Raw genomic sequence first — 18,452 nt, forward strand, 5'->3', positions numbered from 1 at the left:
ACAAAGGAACAGGATATTTCTAGAAAACGTGGCATGACACTAGTCACTTGACCTCGCTGACGCAACAATATCATATATTAACTTAAAAACACTGGGCACAAAATAAACCATACTTCAGAAACTGATTTATATATAATAAAGCACAAAAATCTAAGTGTTTTTCTGTTATCTAACTGCTCCTAGGTTGCTGGTTCAATATCAACCAAACTTTGTGGGATGATGGTTTGGAGCAAGTGGCATGTTAATAGAGGATCCACAACCCCTCCAACCCCATTATGCATTTATTATCTTTGACTTGCAACTGACTCTTGAAAATATGGTATTTTGTGTGATTCGTTTTCTTCCAACCTTGTTACAACTTGATGAGATTTAAGGGTGAAAGAAACACGTTGCATCACCTGCTCTTGAAGATTATCAGTGAGTCTCAGGTCTCACATTCCTTGAGTGAAACATATCAATTACCTTGAATTTCCAGATATTTCACATCCCTGAAGTACCAGAGTTTTTTAAATTGATAAACAAAATTCAACACAATTGAATACAGAATCTGTTAAACTTTACAAAAATTTAATGATTTAAAAGAAAAACTAAGGATAATCATAGATGACTACCATTAGGCACACATAAAAAAATGGTTATATTTGAATTTTAATGTAGCTGAAAATAACGGGAATAGCAAATGAAATCAACTGATATTCAGAAGCAAACTCAAGAAAATCAAAGTATTGGTTATACAGTAAATAAATATGAAATTTAAGTGGAGGTTTCATATGTCAAAATTAAAAACATGAATTATATTTATATATTATATACATATATATATATCCATAACTGATGCGCCTTTAGAAGGCTGTTTAGAATTTCCATAAACTCCTCATTTTTCGAGGAAATCTTTTGAAGAGTCTCTTTCTTTCTCTCGTAATCTCTCTTCAGGCAAGTAATCCTTCCAACTGCATCATGGTCTAGACTTGCATTCAGTAGGAGGCCTGAGCTTGATAGTCATGATGTTTTTGTTTAGACTGACTGTAAATGATGTCTGGGGTTGATATTTACAATCTTTCATCTCAAGAAGTGGTGGTGGTGGTGGTGCTCTCCCAGTAGCTAAGATTTTCAGTGGGAATTGTCTCAACAGCAGACTTTAAAGCAATGGGCTTCTGCTTCTTGAACTTCTTTTGGAGGATAGAGTGGTATCTTGTTGTTCTCCTGGAGAAGTTTGACCACTCTCTCCCTTCACATTGTCTAACTTTGCAGCCTTCAACGGGACACTAATTATATATTAAGGGTACAGAAGCAATTTGAAATTCCATAAAATAGAGTCCCTGAAATGAAATGGGGTATGTCAACACATCAGCAGGGAAATCTTAGCTTTCTTTTTTCCCCCGATGGTTTTATGTTGACTGAAGCCAACAGAATGTTTACAATCCACATTGTAAAAGCTATCCAGAAAAATAGTGGATTTGGGAGGCCATATAGGTCAATCACCATAAGGTGTCTTCAGGTTTAGTGGTAGAAGTCAGGCCTAATTACTGATCATAACATTGAGGACAAAGTAAAAGGTGGTCAAGAAACACAGCTTTATTGATAGAAAAAAATTCCAAGTCAAATAAATTTGTGACAAACCTTTAATTGTGCCAGAATCTGATAATGAGCTTACTAATCAATAAGTAAAATCATCTCACATAAACACAAATTCTTCCACCATTGTCTGGTTGTTTGAGTGCCAGTTCCAATGTGGAAGGGGTAAACTGAAAACTAATGTTTTAAATCACTCAATTAAATTAAGCCAATTATTTACAAGCAGTGACTGAAGATTGGAATAGAAACTCAAACTATAGATATCCAAACCAGCCACAAGGACATTGAGCACAATCTAACTGCTACTTCCACTCAAGCTGGTTGCCAGACATAACTCAGGGACTGCTAATTTACACTAGTCAAAGCTGCATCAGCCAAAGTTTGTTGTTGACCCTCCTGTTGTGCTGCAACCACAACTGGAATGATTTCATGGAATGTTTGGAGTAGGATTTCTAGCATGGGACCTTGGTTTGCATGGCATCCACAAATGTATAAAATAAGTGTGACTAATAATGGGAACACAGGTAATTAATTCATCCTATTTCTTTTGGGTTCATTATGGTTTTAGTTTTTAGTTTTTTTAGTAACAATAAACCCTGAACAATAAAATCCATTTCCATTATCTATACAAAAGCTATGGATACTATCATTCACTCTATTCATATTATAATAAGATTTAGGGTTCGTACACCATCAGTGATTCAGATTTCCAAGACATTTCCATAACTTTCCATAGCCCTCAAAACTGATTTTCCAGAACAAATATTACATGAAATAAATCATATAATCCACATTAACTGTTTATTATGTATATATCATGTGAAAGTATATACATGTATCACTACATGCGAAACACAATGATAGGACATAGATTAACAATTCTTTGACTTTTCCACCATCTTTGCAATTTCTTCAGAAAAATATTTTAATTCTAAAGACTTTTCTTTTGCCATTTTCCTGAAACTATTTGAATTTGACAAATCAGTCATATTGCCTCATTTTTTGGTCTTGTCAGCAATATCATCAACAGCCTCGATTAAGGATACTATATCTTTTTTTCAAATCTTTGGCATTTAGCCTTAAGTTTTGCAATATTCTCAAGGATAAGTTTCATTTTCAGTGTCTTTTCATTCAGTTCAGGTGTTTCCCTCTGTTAATTGAGGTATTGCTTATAATTCTGTCTACCATTTTGAGTGACAGTGAGTAGTTCCTTCAACAAAGGAACTTCCAGAATATCTCCAACTGACTGCAAATAATCATAGATTAACTGCTCACCAACAAAGGAGACATCCTTCATGATTAGAAGCATTAATTCTTCATTAACAAAAAAGCCCCTTTCAAAAGTTGCTTGGCCATGAGAAAGTATCAAAATAAGTTTGACAACATTCCATAAGGATTCTTAATTCATAGTTTGGCCCATGTGTTTGACAAAAAAAAAAGCATTCAAGCTTATTGGTTCTTAGGTCAAAATCCTTGAAGATATGATAATTTGGTTTCACAACCTGAGATAAAAATAAAACATACTGTCTGATTAAGTGGTCAAATTCTTCTCCGTTGATACATTTCAAATTGCCAAGAGTGGAGATTACACACTGAAAATGAGCCTTACTATTCATCGCATCTGAGGCCCTTTTTAGAAGAGAAAACTAGGCAACATTATGAGTAAATAAGTATTTCAATGAACACTTCACTAGCAATTTTTCAATTAAACATATCAAAACAGACAAAACAATCACTACAAATTGCAAGCTTGTCTCTTGGAGTTGCCTTCTCTGCAGTAATAAATACTTTCATATTTTTTGTTGTACAAAAACCGATATCAAGATGCTTAGTCAATTTGATATTTTGCATATTGCTGAAGTCAATTTTCAACAATTTAAATGCAATGTCTGCTCTGGATAGCACATCGTACTTTACAACCCTTCTCAGAAGGTTTCTGATCATAGACTCAAGATCACAGCTGACAAAAGGCAGTATAGGATGGTCAGTCTGATATATCATCAAAAATGGTGAGATTTCTTCAGATATTGAAACATAAAATTATAGCTTTGCTATGCAAAGGATACCATTTCTTGCAGATTTCACAATATTAAATGCTTGACTTTGGGTACTGTGTGAGAGTTTTATTTAGCTTCAACTGTTTTAATGAATGTTCAGAAATTTGGAATTATTTCAATTGCCCTTTGTGCAAGAAATGCATTCTCTACCCATCTGGTAGAACAAAATTTCATTGCATATGTATGAGACCCAGTAATTTTCTCCAAGTCTTTCTATCTGGCTGGAGAATCTTTTAAAAGGTGTTACATTAATTAAAGTATTGCTTCTAAATCTCAATAAGAGTCATTTAAAGCAGTACAAAGAGCCCCATGGACTCAGTGGAGACCAAAAGACCCAATGTTGGTTAAAGATGGGTCCAAGTTTGTGGTTTTTAACTCTGATTCTAATTTCTCATGGAACGGCCAGATAATATTTGGACCGGCCATCCCTATTTGCAAAAGATAATTAAGATTAAGCTCTTTTGTCAGCTGTAACAAATGGCTTAAGAGCCCGTGTGTGTCCAAAAAATTTAGAATCAAGAAATCTAGTCATCACCAGATTTTTTCTTTTTAGATTTTAACATTTAAGGGTTCGTTGTACAAGAGCACAAAGTCTGCAACTTTTCCAAGCTTTTGATACAAATTTGAGTTAATAGATGGGGCCAATCCAAAACAAGCCACATATGCACATTTTTTTTCTGCACAAAAGAACTTGGATGCAATTTTATTAGCTGGTAACATCTTTTTAAACAGTTCATTTATGTTTTCACAGCTTTTGTAACTGTGCCAGCTAATAATGGTCTTCAGGACACACAAAGCCTCAGCTTTACACTCATATTCTTTTGAAAGATATGAATCAAATCTGCTCTTCAATGAATAAATTGCATAATGAGATGCTGACACCTAAATTAAACTAAGTGAATCATCCAAAGGGTAATTGCAAAATAATTATTAAATTCAAATTAGGAATATTATTCATTTGCTTGCTGAACTATGGTGTTGTGTTGACTTGTCGCAACAGCAGATCTGTCGATGTTCTATCTGCCATCAGCCTAGATTCAGACAATATCAAATTGCATATGGTTAGCATGGCTGTTGTTGATAAGTGCAATTTATGAAGGTTGGACTTGTGTTTTTTTTCCCCTTCATATGGTTTATCACTGCGGACTTGCCCATATTGCCAAATCAAACTTTTTATGGCATACATTGCAACAAACTTCTTGGTGATGTACACTCATAACAAGCCATTCCTTGTACTTGTTCTTCAGAAGCCATGCGTTGTTAAATATAAATTTGCTCAGCATATTTTATGCAAGTACACATTCAAGTCAATACTACAGAACATAAAAATCATGATGGAAAAAAATGGATGAGTCATGATCACATATTTGCTTGAATGGCGAGGCTCTGACATTGACAGCTTCATTAAACTTTGTACCACTGAAGTAATTAAAGCTGCATTTATTTTCAAGATGATAATGACTCTTCCATTATTTTAGCATGTGAAAAAATTGCTTTAAAAAGATCACAATGAAATTGTTTCATCTCTTGGGCAAAGAAAGTTTTGGGTGTCTGTCAACCTTTTGACTCGTTGGGAGAAAAACTCACCTAGTATGAAAGTAAACATGGATAAAAATGGAAAGTGCACTTCAAAAATTATACAATCTGAGATTCTTGAAGTATCATTAATAATGATTTGTGTAAACTTGAATCATACAAAGCAGGGAATAATGGCAGGTGATGCTAAAGTTACAAATATATATTTGATTAAGATACAGTTGTACTGTGAAGTTATTAATCTGCTTTGTTCAATACCAAAGCTATGGCAAAAAGCATACTGACAGATATTGGGAAGATGAACAATAATATCAAAGACTATGTAGCTCACACTACAATGGGACCAGTGTGATGTCAGGAGAAATCAATTTTATTCAAGCAACGATTCAAGGAGCCAGTGGTAACACATTATATGGTGCATAGAATCTACCTATCATTGAGGTATCAAGGAAATTCTTACTGTCAGGCAAAATGGTATATTTAATTAAAGTGTAAAACTATGCAAACTGAAAAAAAAGAGAAAAATACCATCTGTAGATGTAGTTGTTGAAGAACATGATCATACACTGGAGGTTCTAAAGGTAATAAGTGAAGGGTTATCAACATTCAATGATATGAAAACTGTGACATTTGTAATCTTTCATAATGCTTCATTCTTGGCAGTAATATGTTTCATTTTGAGCCAAACACAATCCCTATCTGCAAATCTACAAATTAAAAACTAACACTGGATCGTGCTGTTATCTATGTGAAATGTGTATTAGCATATCTAATTAATATAAGAACTGATAATGAATTCAAACTGGTATATGAAAAGGCATCTAGTTTGGTAGAGCATATTGGGTGTCAGTTAAAGTATTATAAGCTACTACAATACATATTAGGGTGAAAACTCGTGCTTTGTATATGAAACATTTTTTTTTGGTTGTGATATTTTGTATTTTAATGCACATAGTTTATAAAATGTAAAGGCAATTCTGTGCATTTAAAGCAATTAAAACAGTTAAGTGACCTGCCTAGACTACTCATGTAAGAGTGTAAGAGTTTAGGTATGCAGAGTTCTGAATGAATTTGATGACCATGTTGAATGTTGTAATCGTTGCAAGGTTAAACCTATTCCACGTGTGATACCCATCAAACACCTCTAGTAAAAAAGACACTTTGAGCCAAATGGTCTGATCAAAAATGATAAATTGATCAAATTATCTAGTAAAAGACACCAGATCTACTGACACTCAAAATCTGAGTATGGGTGGCAAGTATTAAAACTGAACAGGGTGATGGCATCAGTACTCTAGGTGTATGTATATATACAAACAAATAAGTTCACACACAAAACCTCTAACATATAAACAATTCTGTCTGATATGGGGCTCTGAAGGATGACAGATCCATACTCCAAATTCCTTTCCTTTGCAATGCTGTCTCTGGTCTCCATCCCCAATCAGACATGTTTCTGGTGTACGAATGAGATGTTCCTCTTCTGACAGCAACAGACATTAATACTGAAAATTTAGGCATCACTTGCACTAAACTAAGCAACCACTGTCACAGATGTTGAGGAAAACTATAATGAATGATTCAGGTTACAAACTGTGTGATCACAGTGTTTTACTAGTGATTTCAATGTTACAGAAGGCAGTAACATTTCTGATCAGCTCCATCAATGTGAGAAGATAATTTTTAGCAGTGAACAGGAAAAAAAACATATTTATAAGCTACCATGGAACAGAACCATTTGAACCATTTTGCAGCACCAGTCACTGCATCGTAATAGAATGGTATTAAGCTTAATGTATCTAGTAAAAGAAATACTTATTAATAATACTATTGATACTTTTGTTATAATGATTATTATATGATTTAAAATATGAAGCCCCCAGTAGCACAGCGGCAGCGGTATGTCTGCAGATTTACAATGCTAGAATCTGGGTTTTGATACCCTTGATGGGCAGAGCACAGATAGCCCATTGTGTAGCTTTGTGCTTAATTATAAACAAACAAACAAAATATGAACCTTTATTAATAAAATACACAAGTATTTTTACATACAATTAGCCAAGTTCTTAAGTATTTGATGCTGAATTTAGATGACCCAGCACTCATTGCATCTGTGTCCATCCATCCTAGGAGAACATTCTACTAAAACATTTCAGGAAATGGTCCAGGTCACCTACTGTTAATCCTTTAAACACTGTGGATTAACTTGCCGACCACTTTCACCACTGATAAATGGGCACTTGATACTAGTATCTGTACCACTGTAAGTTTTGGAAGAAGGCCCTCCTCCTTCTCCAAACTTTTAGAGCTATGTACCAACTGACAAAAATATTGTCCTTGGTAAAGTCAACAGCAGAATGCCATGACAAATATGTTGTCATATCATGTTCACAATGATCTTAATCACCAAATGTGGTCTCAAGAGTTGTCAGTGTGTGTCTTTCTAGCCTGAGATGTTATTGGCTGCTCCAAGTATCTGCAAGATCACAGTGATTTATTAATTAAATTGAGGACTTTCCTAGCAAGCTTCGTCCATCAAGCACGTCTTCTCTTACTGGTTAATGGTAATTCAAACCTGTGCTTGGCAATACCTGGGATAGTAAATGAATATGAAACCTAGAGAACATCCCAGTTAGTCTCAAGATGTCAAGACTAATTGCTGCCATCATGACCCACCTTTACCATCCTATGCCTTGAATGTGAAAATTAACCAGTATATTTTGAGTTGCAGCAGCAAAGGTACCCCTTAGGCACCATGTCAAGAACATGAGCATGACTGGAGAAAGCTCTCCAAGTTCTTGCAACACTCTCATATCTTGTGCTTATTTCAACTTTAATTTCTCTCCTCTTCTAAACAGTTTGAAAAAGTGCCCTTCTGTGACCATGGTTTATAAACTTTACAGAACCAAAGAGTCAAATAAAATAAAGAATAATGTTCAAAATAAAATTCAAAACAAGTATAAATTATATTCATGAAACACCTATGACTCCTCTAATTATATTGTACGTATAATTTCTTCCAATTTCATGATGTAGTACTACTTCTATAAATTTGATTAAAATTGATTAATCCAATATACAGATATTTATGTACCAGTGACCTCTTGATCTTAACATCTAATCCACGATCTTCAAGAGCTAATCAGATCTATAACTTTGTATTTAATACCTTTTGTGTAAGTTTGGTCAATATCCACTCAATCTATATTTAAATAATCATATTCACAAGGTTGGAGAATATTTTCTACGTACTATTCATCTTTTTATCTTGACCTACAAAACTTAATAAGTCTAGAAATGTTTATGTAGTATCTTTTGTATAAGATTGGTCAAACTCCATTCTTCTAATCTTGAAATATCCTGTCCACAAGTTTGGGACAGATGGATAAAAGGATGATGGACTGGGGCAAACCAACATGCCCCACTCTGCCCTAAAATGTAACTAAATAATTTGGACAGGCACACTGAGTTCCAACAGATAAATACCAACTATCTACAATACACAGCAAATTCCATGGAAAAGTAAGCAATGAATATATTAAAAACAGACAGTAAAGGAAAAGAAGTAAACAACACAAATGTATGCACAAACAAAGTCATTATTTGTAAGACAAACACTTGACTGCAAGTGTCATTAATTAAACTGGTGGAGTTATGTGTTACGAGACTTTTGGTTGTGGAAGCTGGAGAAAGCACTAACATATAAGATGAAGACATGAGCGTGAGTGAGTTTTTAATTCAATATCCTACAATCAAAGATTACCTATATCAACAATAATTTCTATTATAAAAATTCAAGGAAGATAAACCTCCAATTTGTACAAATTGGGATGTCATGATACAAAAATAGGTCCAGCTAGTATAAGCATTAAAGAGAGGGGATTATAATATGTAAATTTGTTTAAAGTAGAGGATAAGGCATGTTTATGACCTTTTCAAAAGATGAAGAAGACCTCGATGAAAACTTGGAAAAATTTAACTGGCTATACCTGAGTAAAGTTTTTTTCCTCCTAGTGAAGGAAGGGTAAAAATCTTCTGCAAAACAGAACTTCAAAAAATTTATATTCTAGAATGTTTAAACTAAATATTATTTCCAAAAAAAAAGAACAATTCTAATAAAGATTATGCAAACCATACTATCAATCAAAATAGGGATTATATTGAACACTAATGAAAATATCGTTGTTCATCATTACAATGTGTTTAAAAAAAATCAGGCTTTAAAATTTGAATCTTGAATCACTTATGGACAAAGAAAACAATTAAAACAACTTCCAGTCAATTTTACTCATAAACAGTCTAGATTATTTACGTTGTTATCAAGAATGTTGTGTATGAAATAAAGTGGCCCATTGCAGCATACACTGGTGAAACAAGTCACCCAGTTGTTGGATATACAAGACTGTTTAGTGTAGGCATTATTATCTAATTTATTTTGTGAATTAATATTTCATGAATATTTAATTTTCATAACAAGAGAGAACTAAAAAAGCAAAGTTCAGTCAGAAAATGTGAAGTTAGCTGGCATGTGAGTGATTAGCTTTAACAGGTGATATTTTATAGTGAATTTCACAGTTTAATAGAGATAAGGAGAATAATTTGTCTTGTCAAAGGGTGTTCTAAAGTAATTTAATGCATCTGTGTGGACTTTGATGAAAATAAGACAATTATTTAAAGTTCAGGATACAACTGTAGCATAAATGAATTATTTACTAATACTATAGTGATAAAAGTAAAGAAAAATAGTTTGTCTTGTCAATTGGATTCTAAAGTAATTGAATCAGCCTAAGTGGACTTTTGACAAGAAAGAACTATATGGAGTTTGAGATACAACTGTGATATCCATAATGTGAAGAATTTTTGTACATACATTTAAATTGTTTTGAATATATTATTTTAAACAAGTGGATTGTGTGCTGTAGAAGAATCCTTATCCCACACACATACATAAAACCCTGACACCAATACATGAAGATTTTATTAACATATTGCTGACATAAAAAACATCGACAGAATGAAGTTACATCTGAGAATTTTGTAAAATCTCTTAGTTTTCCTAAACTTCCCTCTTAACAATAGGCCTGCTTTTTGAAAACAAAATATAATGAAGCTTTCTTACTTATTGCCAAAAAAAATAATCCTGTTAAAACATTGAAACAAGAAATGCATGGTCATGTCAAGTAAATGTTTATTCTTAATTCAATTATATTTTGTCTTGAAATTTAAATATTGTACTCATTTGCACTTATATGTATTTTATTTGGTATTGTTTAAATTAGACTGTACACTTGGTATTTACAATGTTTCTTAATTGTGCTATGCTACATTCCAATATATCTATATATACTTACATATGTAAAAGGTGGGTCATATCAAATCTCAAAGAAAATATAATAAAATTAAAAGAAAGACAGCAAATTTTTCTCCATAATTATGCTCTATTTGCATGATCATTGAATCAGTCTAATATTACAAATACTGAAATCAACGACCACCATTATCATTGTATGTGTGGCATAAAAATCCTTATAACAAGTCCCATTTCTTGCCCTGTGCTTTTTAATTCTCCTCTCAACATTGCAGAATCATGTATCATCATGCTATGTGTGTTTTTGTAATGTTGTTTGGTGTTTGTTTTTTTCTATAGTGCAGAGTTCAAATATTCACTACTTTGTATGTCAACTAGATGCTTAGCCCTTGAGAAATGTAAATCAAAATGCTAGATTTTAGAAAACTTATATATTTTTCCTGGAGTTTATGGCAATAATGTTTAATAATGTTGATGATATTATGCAAACAATGTGTGGTTTAAACCACAAAGATAAAAGATGAGAAGAGGCTTCTGTTAGTGACTGATAGGGTCAGAATACTATAAATGGTCAAGCTAGTGGATATTATTGGACTCTGCACTAATGACATTTAGACCAGGAGAGTAAATATATATATATATATATATATATGTGTGTGTGTGTGTGTGTGTGTGTGTATACATATGTGTATATAATCATTGCTACAGTTTTGGACTACTAGTTTATTGTAAGATTTAGCATTCCACAGTCTGCAAAAAAAAACACACTAGTCTCAATGGTTGCAGATCTGAAGAGCTTAGAAAAAATTATTAAGAATTAGTCATTAAACTCATCTATAAATGACAAATTGTTCAGGGAAAGGAAAAGTAATCAAAATCTCTGGATGAGTAAATTAAAAGCATTCATACCTGAATGGTAATATAATCAATAACATCATTTATACTTGAAGTCACAGCACAAACTGAAGAAATGTCAAGAGATATAGTCTTATTTGAAACAGCATATTAGACCTCTGTGATATGTATTATACAGATCATTTCTAAATACCTGATTGAAAGCATAAAAGATGGAACTAAAATGACTGCATTTTTACAAGAAAATGGATAAAAACCCCAGGATGAGAATTAAGCTCCAAAAATAATACTTCCTTCTATATATTATTTTTGGTTGTTATTAAACACAAAGCTACACACTGGGTTATCTGCCCACCACAAGTATCAAACCCCAATTGCTAGCTTTGTAAGTTTGCAGAGTTATCACTGAGCCACTGAGAGGCCTTTATATATTTAAAGTTATAACCAGGATATGAGGATAATACATATTGAATATAATGACTTAAAATTACAAAAATGCAACAATAATTGGCACCATTATGCCAATTAGAAAGCACTATGTGTGATATATTTGTATCATGAAAATTCTATGAAACTATTATTGGAGAAAATGATTGCATTTCACTTGATAGATATCTGCTCTTGAATTATCTGTCTATTTTATGGTAAATTTGTTAAGTAGTATTTTTTACACAGTGGCAAGAAACTTGTTTTAGCATCAGTCTAACATCATAATCTGAAAACCCCAATTAAATATATGAACACACTATATTAAGTTTTTAGTATGGTAAAAGAATTACATGTTGTGACTGTAGCCACTGAAAATATAAAATTACTGATACAGACTGGAAGTGCTGAAATTCATACAGTCAATACCAGATCAGCAATACAGATGGTAGAACCTCAGAATATATATAATTTTGTAATTTTTGAAATTAATATATTTTTAGGTGGTAATACTTCAAAAAACATTTTGTCAAATTGATTTGTTGGAAAGAGTTCTGAGGAAGGCATAATTCCAAGGATAGATAGATTATCCCATGGAAATAGTTTAAAATCTCTTAACTTATCTACTCTTGAGAAAAGAAGGGTAAGATGTGATCTTATTGAAATTTACAGATTATCTAGAGAATGTATATGATAAAGGCCTTTGATTTCTTTGTGATGTATTCTGAAAAGAGTTGATCAAGAGAACACAAGTTTAAGATTTGGAAAAGATAAGCTACATTCCAGTTTTTTCTAACAGGGTGATTAGCTTATGTAATTAGTGGTGTCAGTAATAATGAAGGCTGGCATGTTACAAGAATTTAAGAGGGCAACAGATGATTTCCCAAAACTAAAGGAGGAGGAATCTAAGGTTTTACTTGTTTTCAAAAGTGAGTGTCCAGGAACAGCCTTGAGGGACTAAAGGGTCCTTTGTTGTGCATATGTTATGTCTTAGCATATACTATGGTGTAAATATCAATACAAATGTAAAGTAGAAATATTTGAAATATTCGTTTAGAACAATTAAAACTTCAGTTAATATGTCAAAATTTAAACTAGGTACTAGATTTTACTTAATATTTTGATTTTTTTATGTTGGGTGAATGCAAAGAATCTGTAAGAAAATACAAGTTGTGTATTTGTTGGATAACAAACTATTTCATTGTGTTTCTCATTATATATTTATCTAAACTTGAGAGCTTTATTTGAATGAATAATAAATGTAAACAAAAATAAATGCAGGCAATCATCAACAGCAGTATAATTTGACAGTCATACATAGTTTTCTTATGTGGCATCAAATTTATTTATAATTCGAAATTTGACTAGAACTATTTTTTAAAAAAATTCTTATTTTAATCAAAACCCAGATAAACTTTGAAGGTGACATTCATTAAGGTGACATATAACTTTCTTTTCATTACTGTCATAGGTGTACCTGGGATTTTCAGAGAGAGAGAGAGAGAGTGTGTGTGTGTGTGGTGTGGGGGGGGGGGGCTGTCAAATTTTGCCCGAATGAGGTTATCAGCAAGAAACTTCAGCTACCAGTTTTTCCTGAACATAGGTAAAAATTGCCCAAATCAACATATTTTCTGCTTCTAATTTTGCTTGAATGGAAATTGAAAATTTGCCCAAATGTTTGTATGTATTGCAAGCTATGGGGGGCTACCCCCACCTCATACGCTTATGATTACAACTACAACTTCAGAAATATTGAGATTGATTAAAGATGAATAAGTTCTCAATCTTTATTTTTCTAAATCAAATTCATAATAATAATCAGCAAACAAGCTAGATTCCATATATACATATGATGAACATGTAAATTCACATTTGTGATTTCTGTTTGGAAAATAGAAAGCGACAACAAAAACAAACAAATATTTTATCAGATTCTCTTTAAATATAATATAGTGCTTAATTCTCTTACCTTCAGGTTCCTTAACATGCATTTTGAAAATAAATATTTGATGTTTGTCCAAGTATACTGGGCTGAACATAGTTTCCAAGATTTGATTTCTCATTTGATAATCCTAAAGATATTGGTTAACAAAATCATAGTAGTTGAAAAGATTTGTGATTCTCATAGTTAACAAATATAAATCTAACACTATATTTATACAGATTTAGTATAAAAGACACCTTATTTATGTTAAGATTTGAATTGACTTTGCCTATGGGATGCTGCTGCAATTTCACACAATAGTATAGAAAGGGGTCAACAACAGCAATGTCCTTCGCTACCCAAGTGGATGATGTCTTTATGTTATAACTTATGAATACTGCAAGAGAAGGACCAGTCATGTGGTGATGCTCATTGTACTGAATAGGACTGAGATTATCTGTTTCAGTTAGTAGTCTTAGTTCTTAACAGTTCTATCTGGTTTTCAAAAGAGTTTAGTATGACAGAGATCTATCATGAGAAAAAGAAAGTTGCCAATCCATTCACTAATCTAGTAGAAGCAATCATCCTTTTGTCTACACAAGTACCCACATTGTTTTTTTTTATTCTTGTTGTTGTTTCATGAATAAAGACTGACAAATTTACTATTATATATCTATTTTAATATCGATGTTTGTTTAAGTTAAATTTATATTTAACTTATACTGTTAAATCTGTATGTCAAAATTCCCACCTATTCATTAAGGTTGTAGAAGATTCTCGAGTGTAAGAATCAACAATACATGTGTGTACATAAACACTAGTGTATCATCAGTATTGTTTCGTAAGCTGAAATTTCAAGAAAATCTCCTCACGCCTATAAACATAACCAACGCACCATGCCAAAAGATAGTATATACTATTGGTTTGCTACAGATGGTACACTATAAACATCACAAGCTATAACTGTGATTAATGCTTAGTAATCAGGAACTTCAGATATTTGACCAGGAATGTTTATAAATTTCAAACATTACAAATCATTTAACTTTAGTGGATTCACATCAGACATTAATATTTTTACAAAAACATTACCTAACTTTATCGGTGAACAACTCGTGTGTGGCCGGCACAGAAAGAAGAATATAGAGCTAGGTAGCTCCATGTTAAGTGAATTGCATCTACATGAACTCAAAATTAATTCACTTGTCACAAACCCTCGATAAGAAATCAAGGAAGTTCCAGGCCAGAAAGAAGACTTGATACTGTTTGTAAGTTTGTAAATCTTTTGTACATTATTTGTAATAACTGTTATTGTAAATTGTATTATTGTTTGTATATTAAAACATATTTGTATTAAAAAAGAAAACTATGTGTATCAATCTTGTTGGCAAATATCATAAATTGGATACATATCGGCATTTATTGAAGTTCTAAATCAAAATTACAATTTAACTCAGTCTTGGGCTATTCAAAATTATAATACGTTACATAATAAATTGGAGACTCATCCGGAATAAATTGTAATACACAACATAATAAGTTGTAATACATAACAAGACTGTTTCTACTTTACAACATCTGTCGAGTCTATTTTTTCTCACAAAACTTAAACTGAGTTGTTTAGTTAAATTCAGATTACAAATTTCCTGATCAGTTCTCCCATTATTAAACAAAGATATCTAATATTTGCATGGAAATCAGTTTACCACACCACTATAATCATATCCACATCTGATATATAATTTTCATGATCATTGTGATTGCTGAAACAGTTCAAAAAGAAAGAAAGTGACAGTATTTAAAAGTGGAATTCCAAAAAGCGAAAAGCAGAACGTACATACGGCATATAAGTCATTTTAAACATAGAAAAAATGCTGAAATATGGAACCCAAAAAGGAGAGTCATAATAATGAAATATCAGGCATAAAAAAAGGGGAAGGAAATAGGTAGAATTATGATATGGAAAATAAACAGAAATTAAGGAATTGAAATGTTTGATTACAGATGGACTACACAAAATAAAAAGGGAAATAATTTTCAAAAATAAGATGCTGAAGTGTGGAATTTAAATAAAAGTAAGAAAAGTAGTTGTACAGAGGAACTGTTTTAAAATAGAAGAGAAAGGAGAGAAAATACTTTAATATGCAGTTTATACAAACTGAAGACAGTATGAGAGAAATGCATTAATACTGGTACAGACAAACTATGAAATGAAGTACTGAGAATAAACAGATACTAAAATAGCAGATGTTGTAAGAATGGGAAATAAAATAGTGGAAACATAGAGATAACATTGAAGTATAGGAAATGAAAACATGCTAAAGCATGTAGAATGAAGTACATATATCATCATAGAATATATTAGTGACTGCACAAAGCTACATAATGGGTTATCTGCACTCCATCTAACATGGAAAATCAAACCCTGGATTTTAGCATTATAATTCCAGAAATTTACTGCTGACCTACTGGATGACCGACAAAGGGAGAAAAAGTGAAATAAACCTCTTCTTAAATATAATTTCATTTTTCTGCAGCAGGATTGAAAAACATTAATGTGAAAAGCTTATGGAAAAAAACAGTAAAAAAACAGTGGCCACACTATGTTATCCCTGTAGCTAACTCATTCTACTTAGTAGTAATATCAGAAATATATCTATTGCACTACTTCTATAAAAATGATTAATTTTTAAGTATGTCATTTCAAAATCATATATACACAGAGAAATTCCACAACTTACAAATTGTTGAGTACATTATAATAAAATAATTTTGAGTATGCAAATCAGCAAGTTGATATAAAGTCATGGTAGAATGTAACAGAACTATGTCTTGACATTGTTTGGAATTTCGTACATACTATTATGTCATCAAAAATTGATTGGTTTTGGGAAAGGTATATAACGGCCCATTCTGATGCAAAATATTCATATTCAGGTCATAAAGATTGGTTTAGATTGGGAATTTTTAAGATAAAATGCAGCTTTGAGTCACTGTTAGTTCTGAAATACAGTATCTTGTGCTTAATGGCACTGAAAACAAACAGATATGGATCAATTTGGGGATTTGGCAACATGAAGAAACAGACCAGCACCAAATCGTATCCAAGCTGTTGTAAGAAAGGAGTGCAATTTTGTAACAGGTGAAAATCCATGAACACAAAGGTCAGTGGCAAAAGTCATTAATGTGTTCCAGGCAAGAGTATGCAAAACAATCAAAAAAGTGTCTCCATCTGGAAAAGTGACACATGTTTCTTTTATGAAATATCCACTTAATCATCCTATACTTCAAGCGAGCACCTGGTGAATGAAAATTATCTGTAGTGAAAGTTAAAAATATTAAATCATACCAAAAATAACTTTTTTCTAGAATGACTGCAAGTTATAACAGACACTTACAATTATTTATATTAAGAGCTTTGCGTCTCTTAACTTTTCACAACTGATTTCATTTAATTTTATTGTGTTACTGCTCCTTGAACCCTGTCTAACTACTATAACAAGCAATAAATCACCCAGCAGGAGTGTGGAAAGTTGAGAGTAAACAGTTTTTCAGGTTACATCACGCAACATCTAACTATGTACATTCCTCGAGATGTGACCATGGAAAAAAAATTTTTAATTAATTTTTTTTATTTAAGTTTCTTTTTATAACCTAATAAGTTTTAATTTTTACATTCGAGTTACTTTTGTTAAAAATATATAACAACAAATAAAAAATATACATAAAAAATATAAATTTAGCACTTATCTTAGCCCTAGCCCAGTTTGCACTTGGGCATTTGCTTTCATAAGCCTTTGTTTTCTAATTATATTCTTTGACCATGAAATAATTCATGAAGCTTTAAAATAAACATTTTAGAATATGAAACATATATCTAACACTATAATAGAATGTCCCAAAACTACTATCATTTTTCTGATGTTCTAACTAAGATATAAATAAGTTAAGAAAAATTATACTACTTCCTGGAACACTGACTTCAGTCTACTCACACATCAGTATATTGGCTTTCACCAAGAAAACAAAAAGACTAGTGTTAGCATCATGTATTTCACAAAATGGCCTTTTCATTTGTTATAAACATGTACCATTGACAAATAGGCATGAGCAAATACATGATTTCAAAAGTATGAAGAGTTGGAAGGAGCTTCTGTAGTGGTGTGTGGTAAATTTATTGATATCTCAGAAAACAATGAAGGTGATAGGTTCTTATCTTATACTGTAGTCTTTCAAAATATATAGATCGTGTATGTAATTAGTTGACACTTTGAAATCTATATAAAGGAAGAAAGAAAATTTAAAAAAGGAGAATTTAGAGAATGAGAATTTATTTAAGAATTTCATTTTGAAATGAATAAAGTAAAAAATAGATAATATAAAAAAGTGAATTATAAACTATGTTTAATGCCAAGTTTATTGACACACATTGCTAATAATTGTTTTTTGTTTTTAATTATGCACAGAGCTACACAAGGGCTATCTGTGCTCTGCCCACCACGGGTATCGAAACCCGGATTCTAGTGTTGTAAGTCAGCAGACATACCGCTGTGCCACTGGGGGGCATTGCTAATAATGTAGCTGAATTAACTTCTGAATGTAACTCTGTAAAGAAAGAGGTCATGAAACCTCCCACAACCCATTTCTAATGTGTTAATGTTTTTGGCCAATCTTCTAACAACAAATAACCCTAAAACTCCTTCTCCGCTCATATTTTACTTCTAGATTTAAGTGAAATCAGGTCAGGAATTAGCTGAGTGGCTTCAAGAAA

The 18,452-nt window shown here is 32.0% G+C and overlaps 1 protein-coding gene across 2 annotated transcripts in view; it reads right to left on the reverse strand.

The window, feature by feature from the left end:
• The window catches only part of LOC111086989 (cation channel sperm-associated protein subunit gamma 2-like), a 100,323-nt gene extending 86,499 nt beyond the window's left edge, over nt 1-13,824 (reverse strand). The window contains exon 1 of one of the 2 annotated variants that reach the window (XM_022391994.1): nt 13,727-13,824. In XM_022391994.1, coding sequence (XP_022247702.1) covers nt 13,727-13,744 — 18 coding nt within the window. In that variant the 5' untranslated portion in view covers nt 13,745-13,824. The remainder of the gene's footprint in view (nt 1-13,726) is intronic. The other variant, XM_022391993.1, reaches the window with a different exon arrangement.
• Between the last annotated feature and the right edge of the window lie 4,628 nt (nt 13,825-18,452).

The sequence above is a fragment of the Limulus polyphemus genome, unplaced genomic scaffold (assembly GCF_000517525.1).
Source record: "Limulus polyphemus unplaced genomic scaffold, Limulus_polyphemus-2.1.2 Scaffold1613, whole genome shotgun sequence".
Classification (NCBI taxonomy): Eukaryota; Metazoa; Arthropoda; class Merostomata; order Xiphosura; family Limulidae; genus Limulus; species Limulus polyphemus.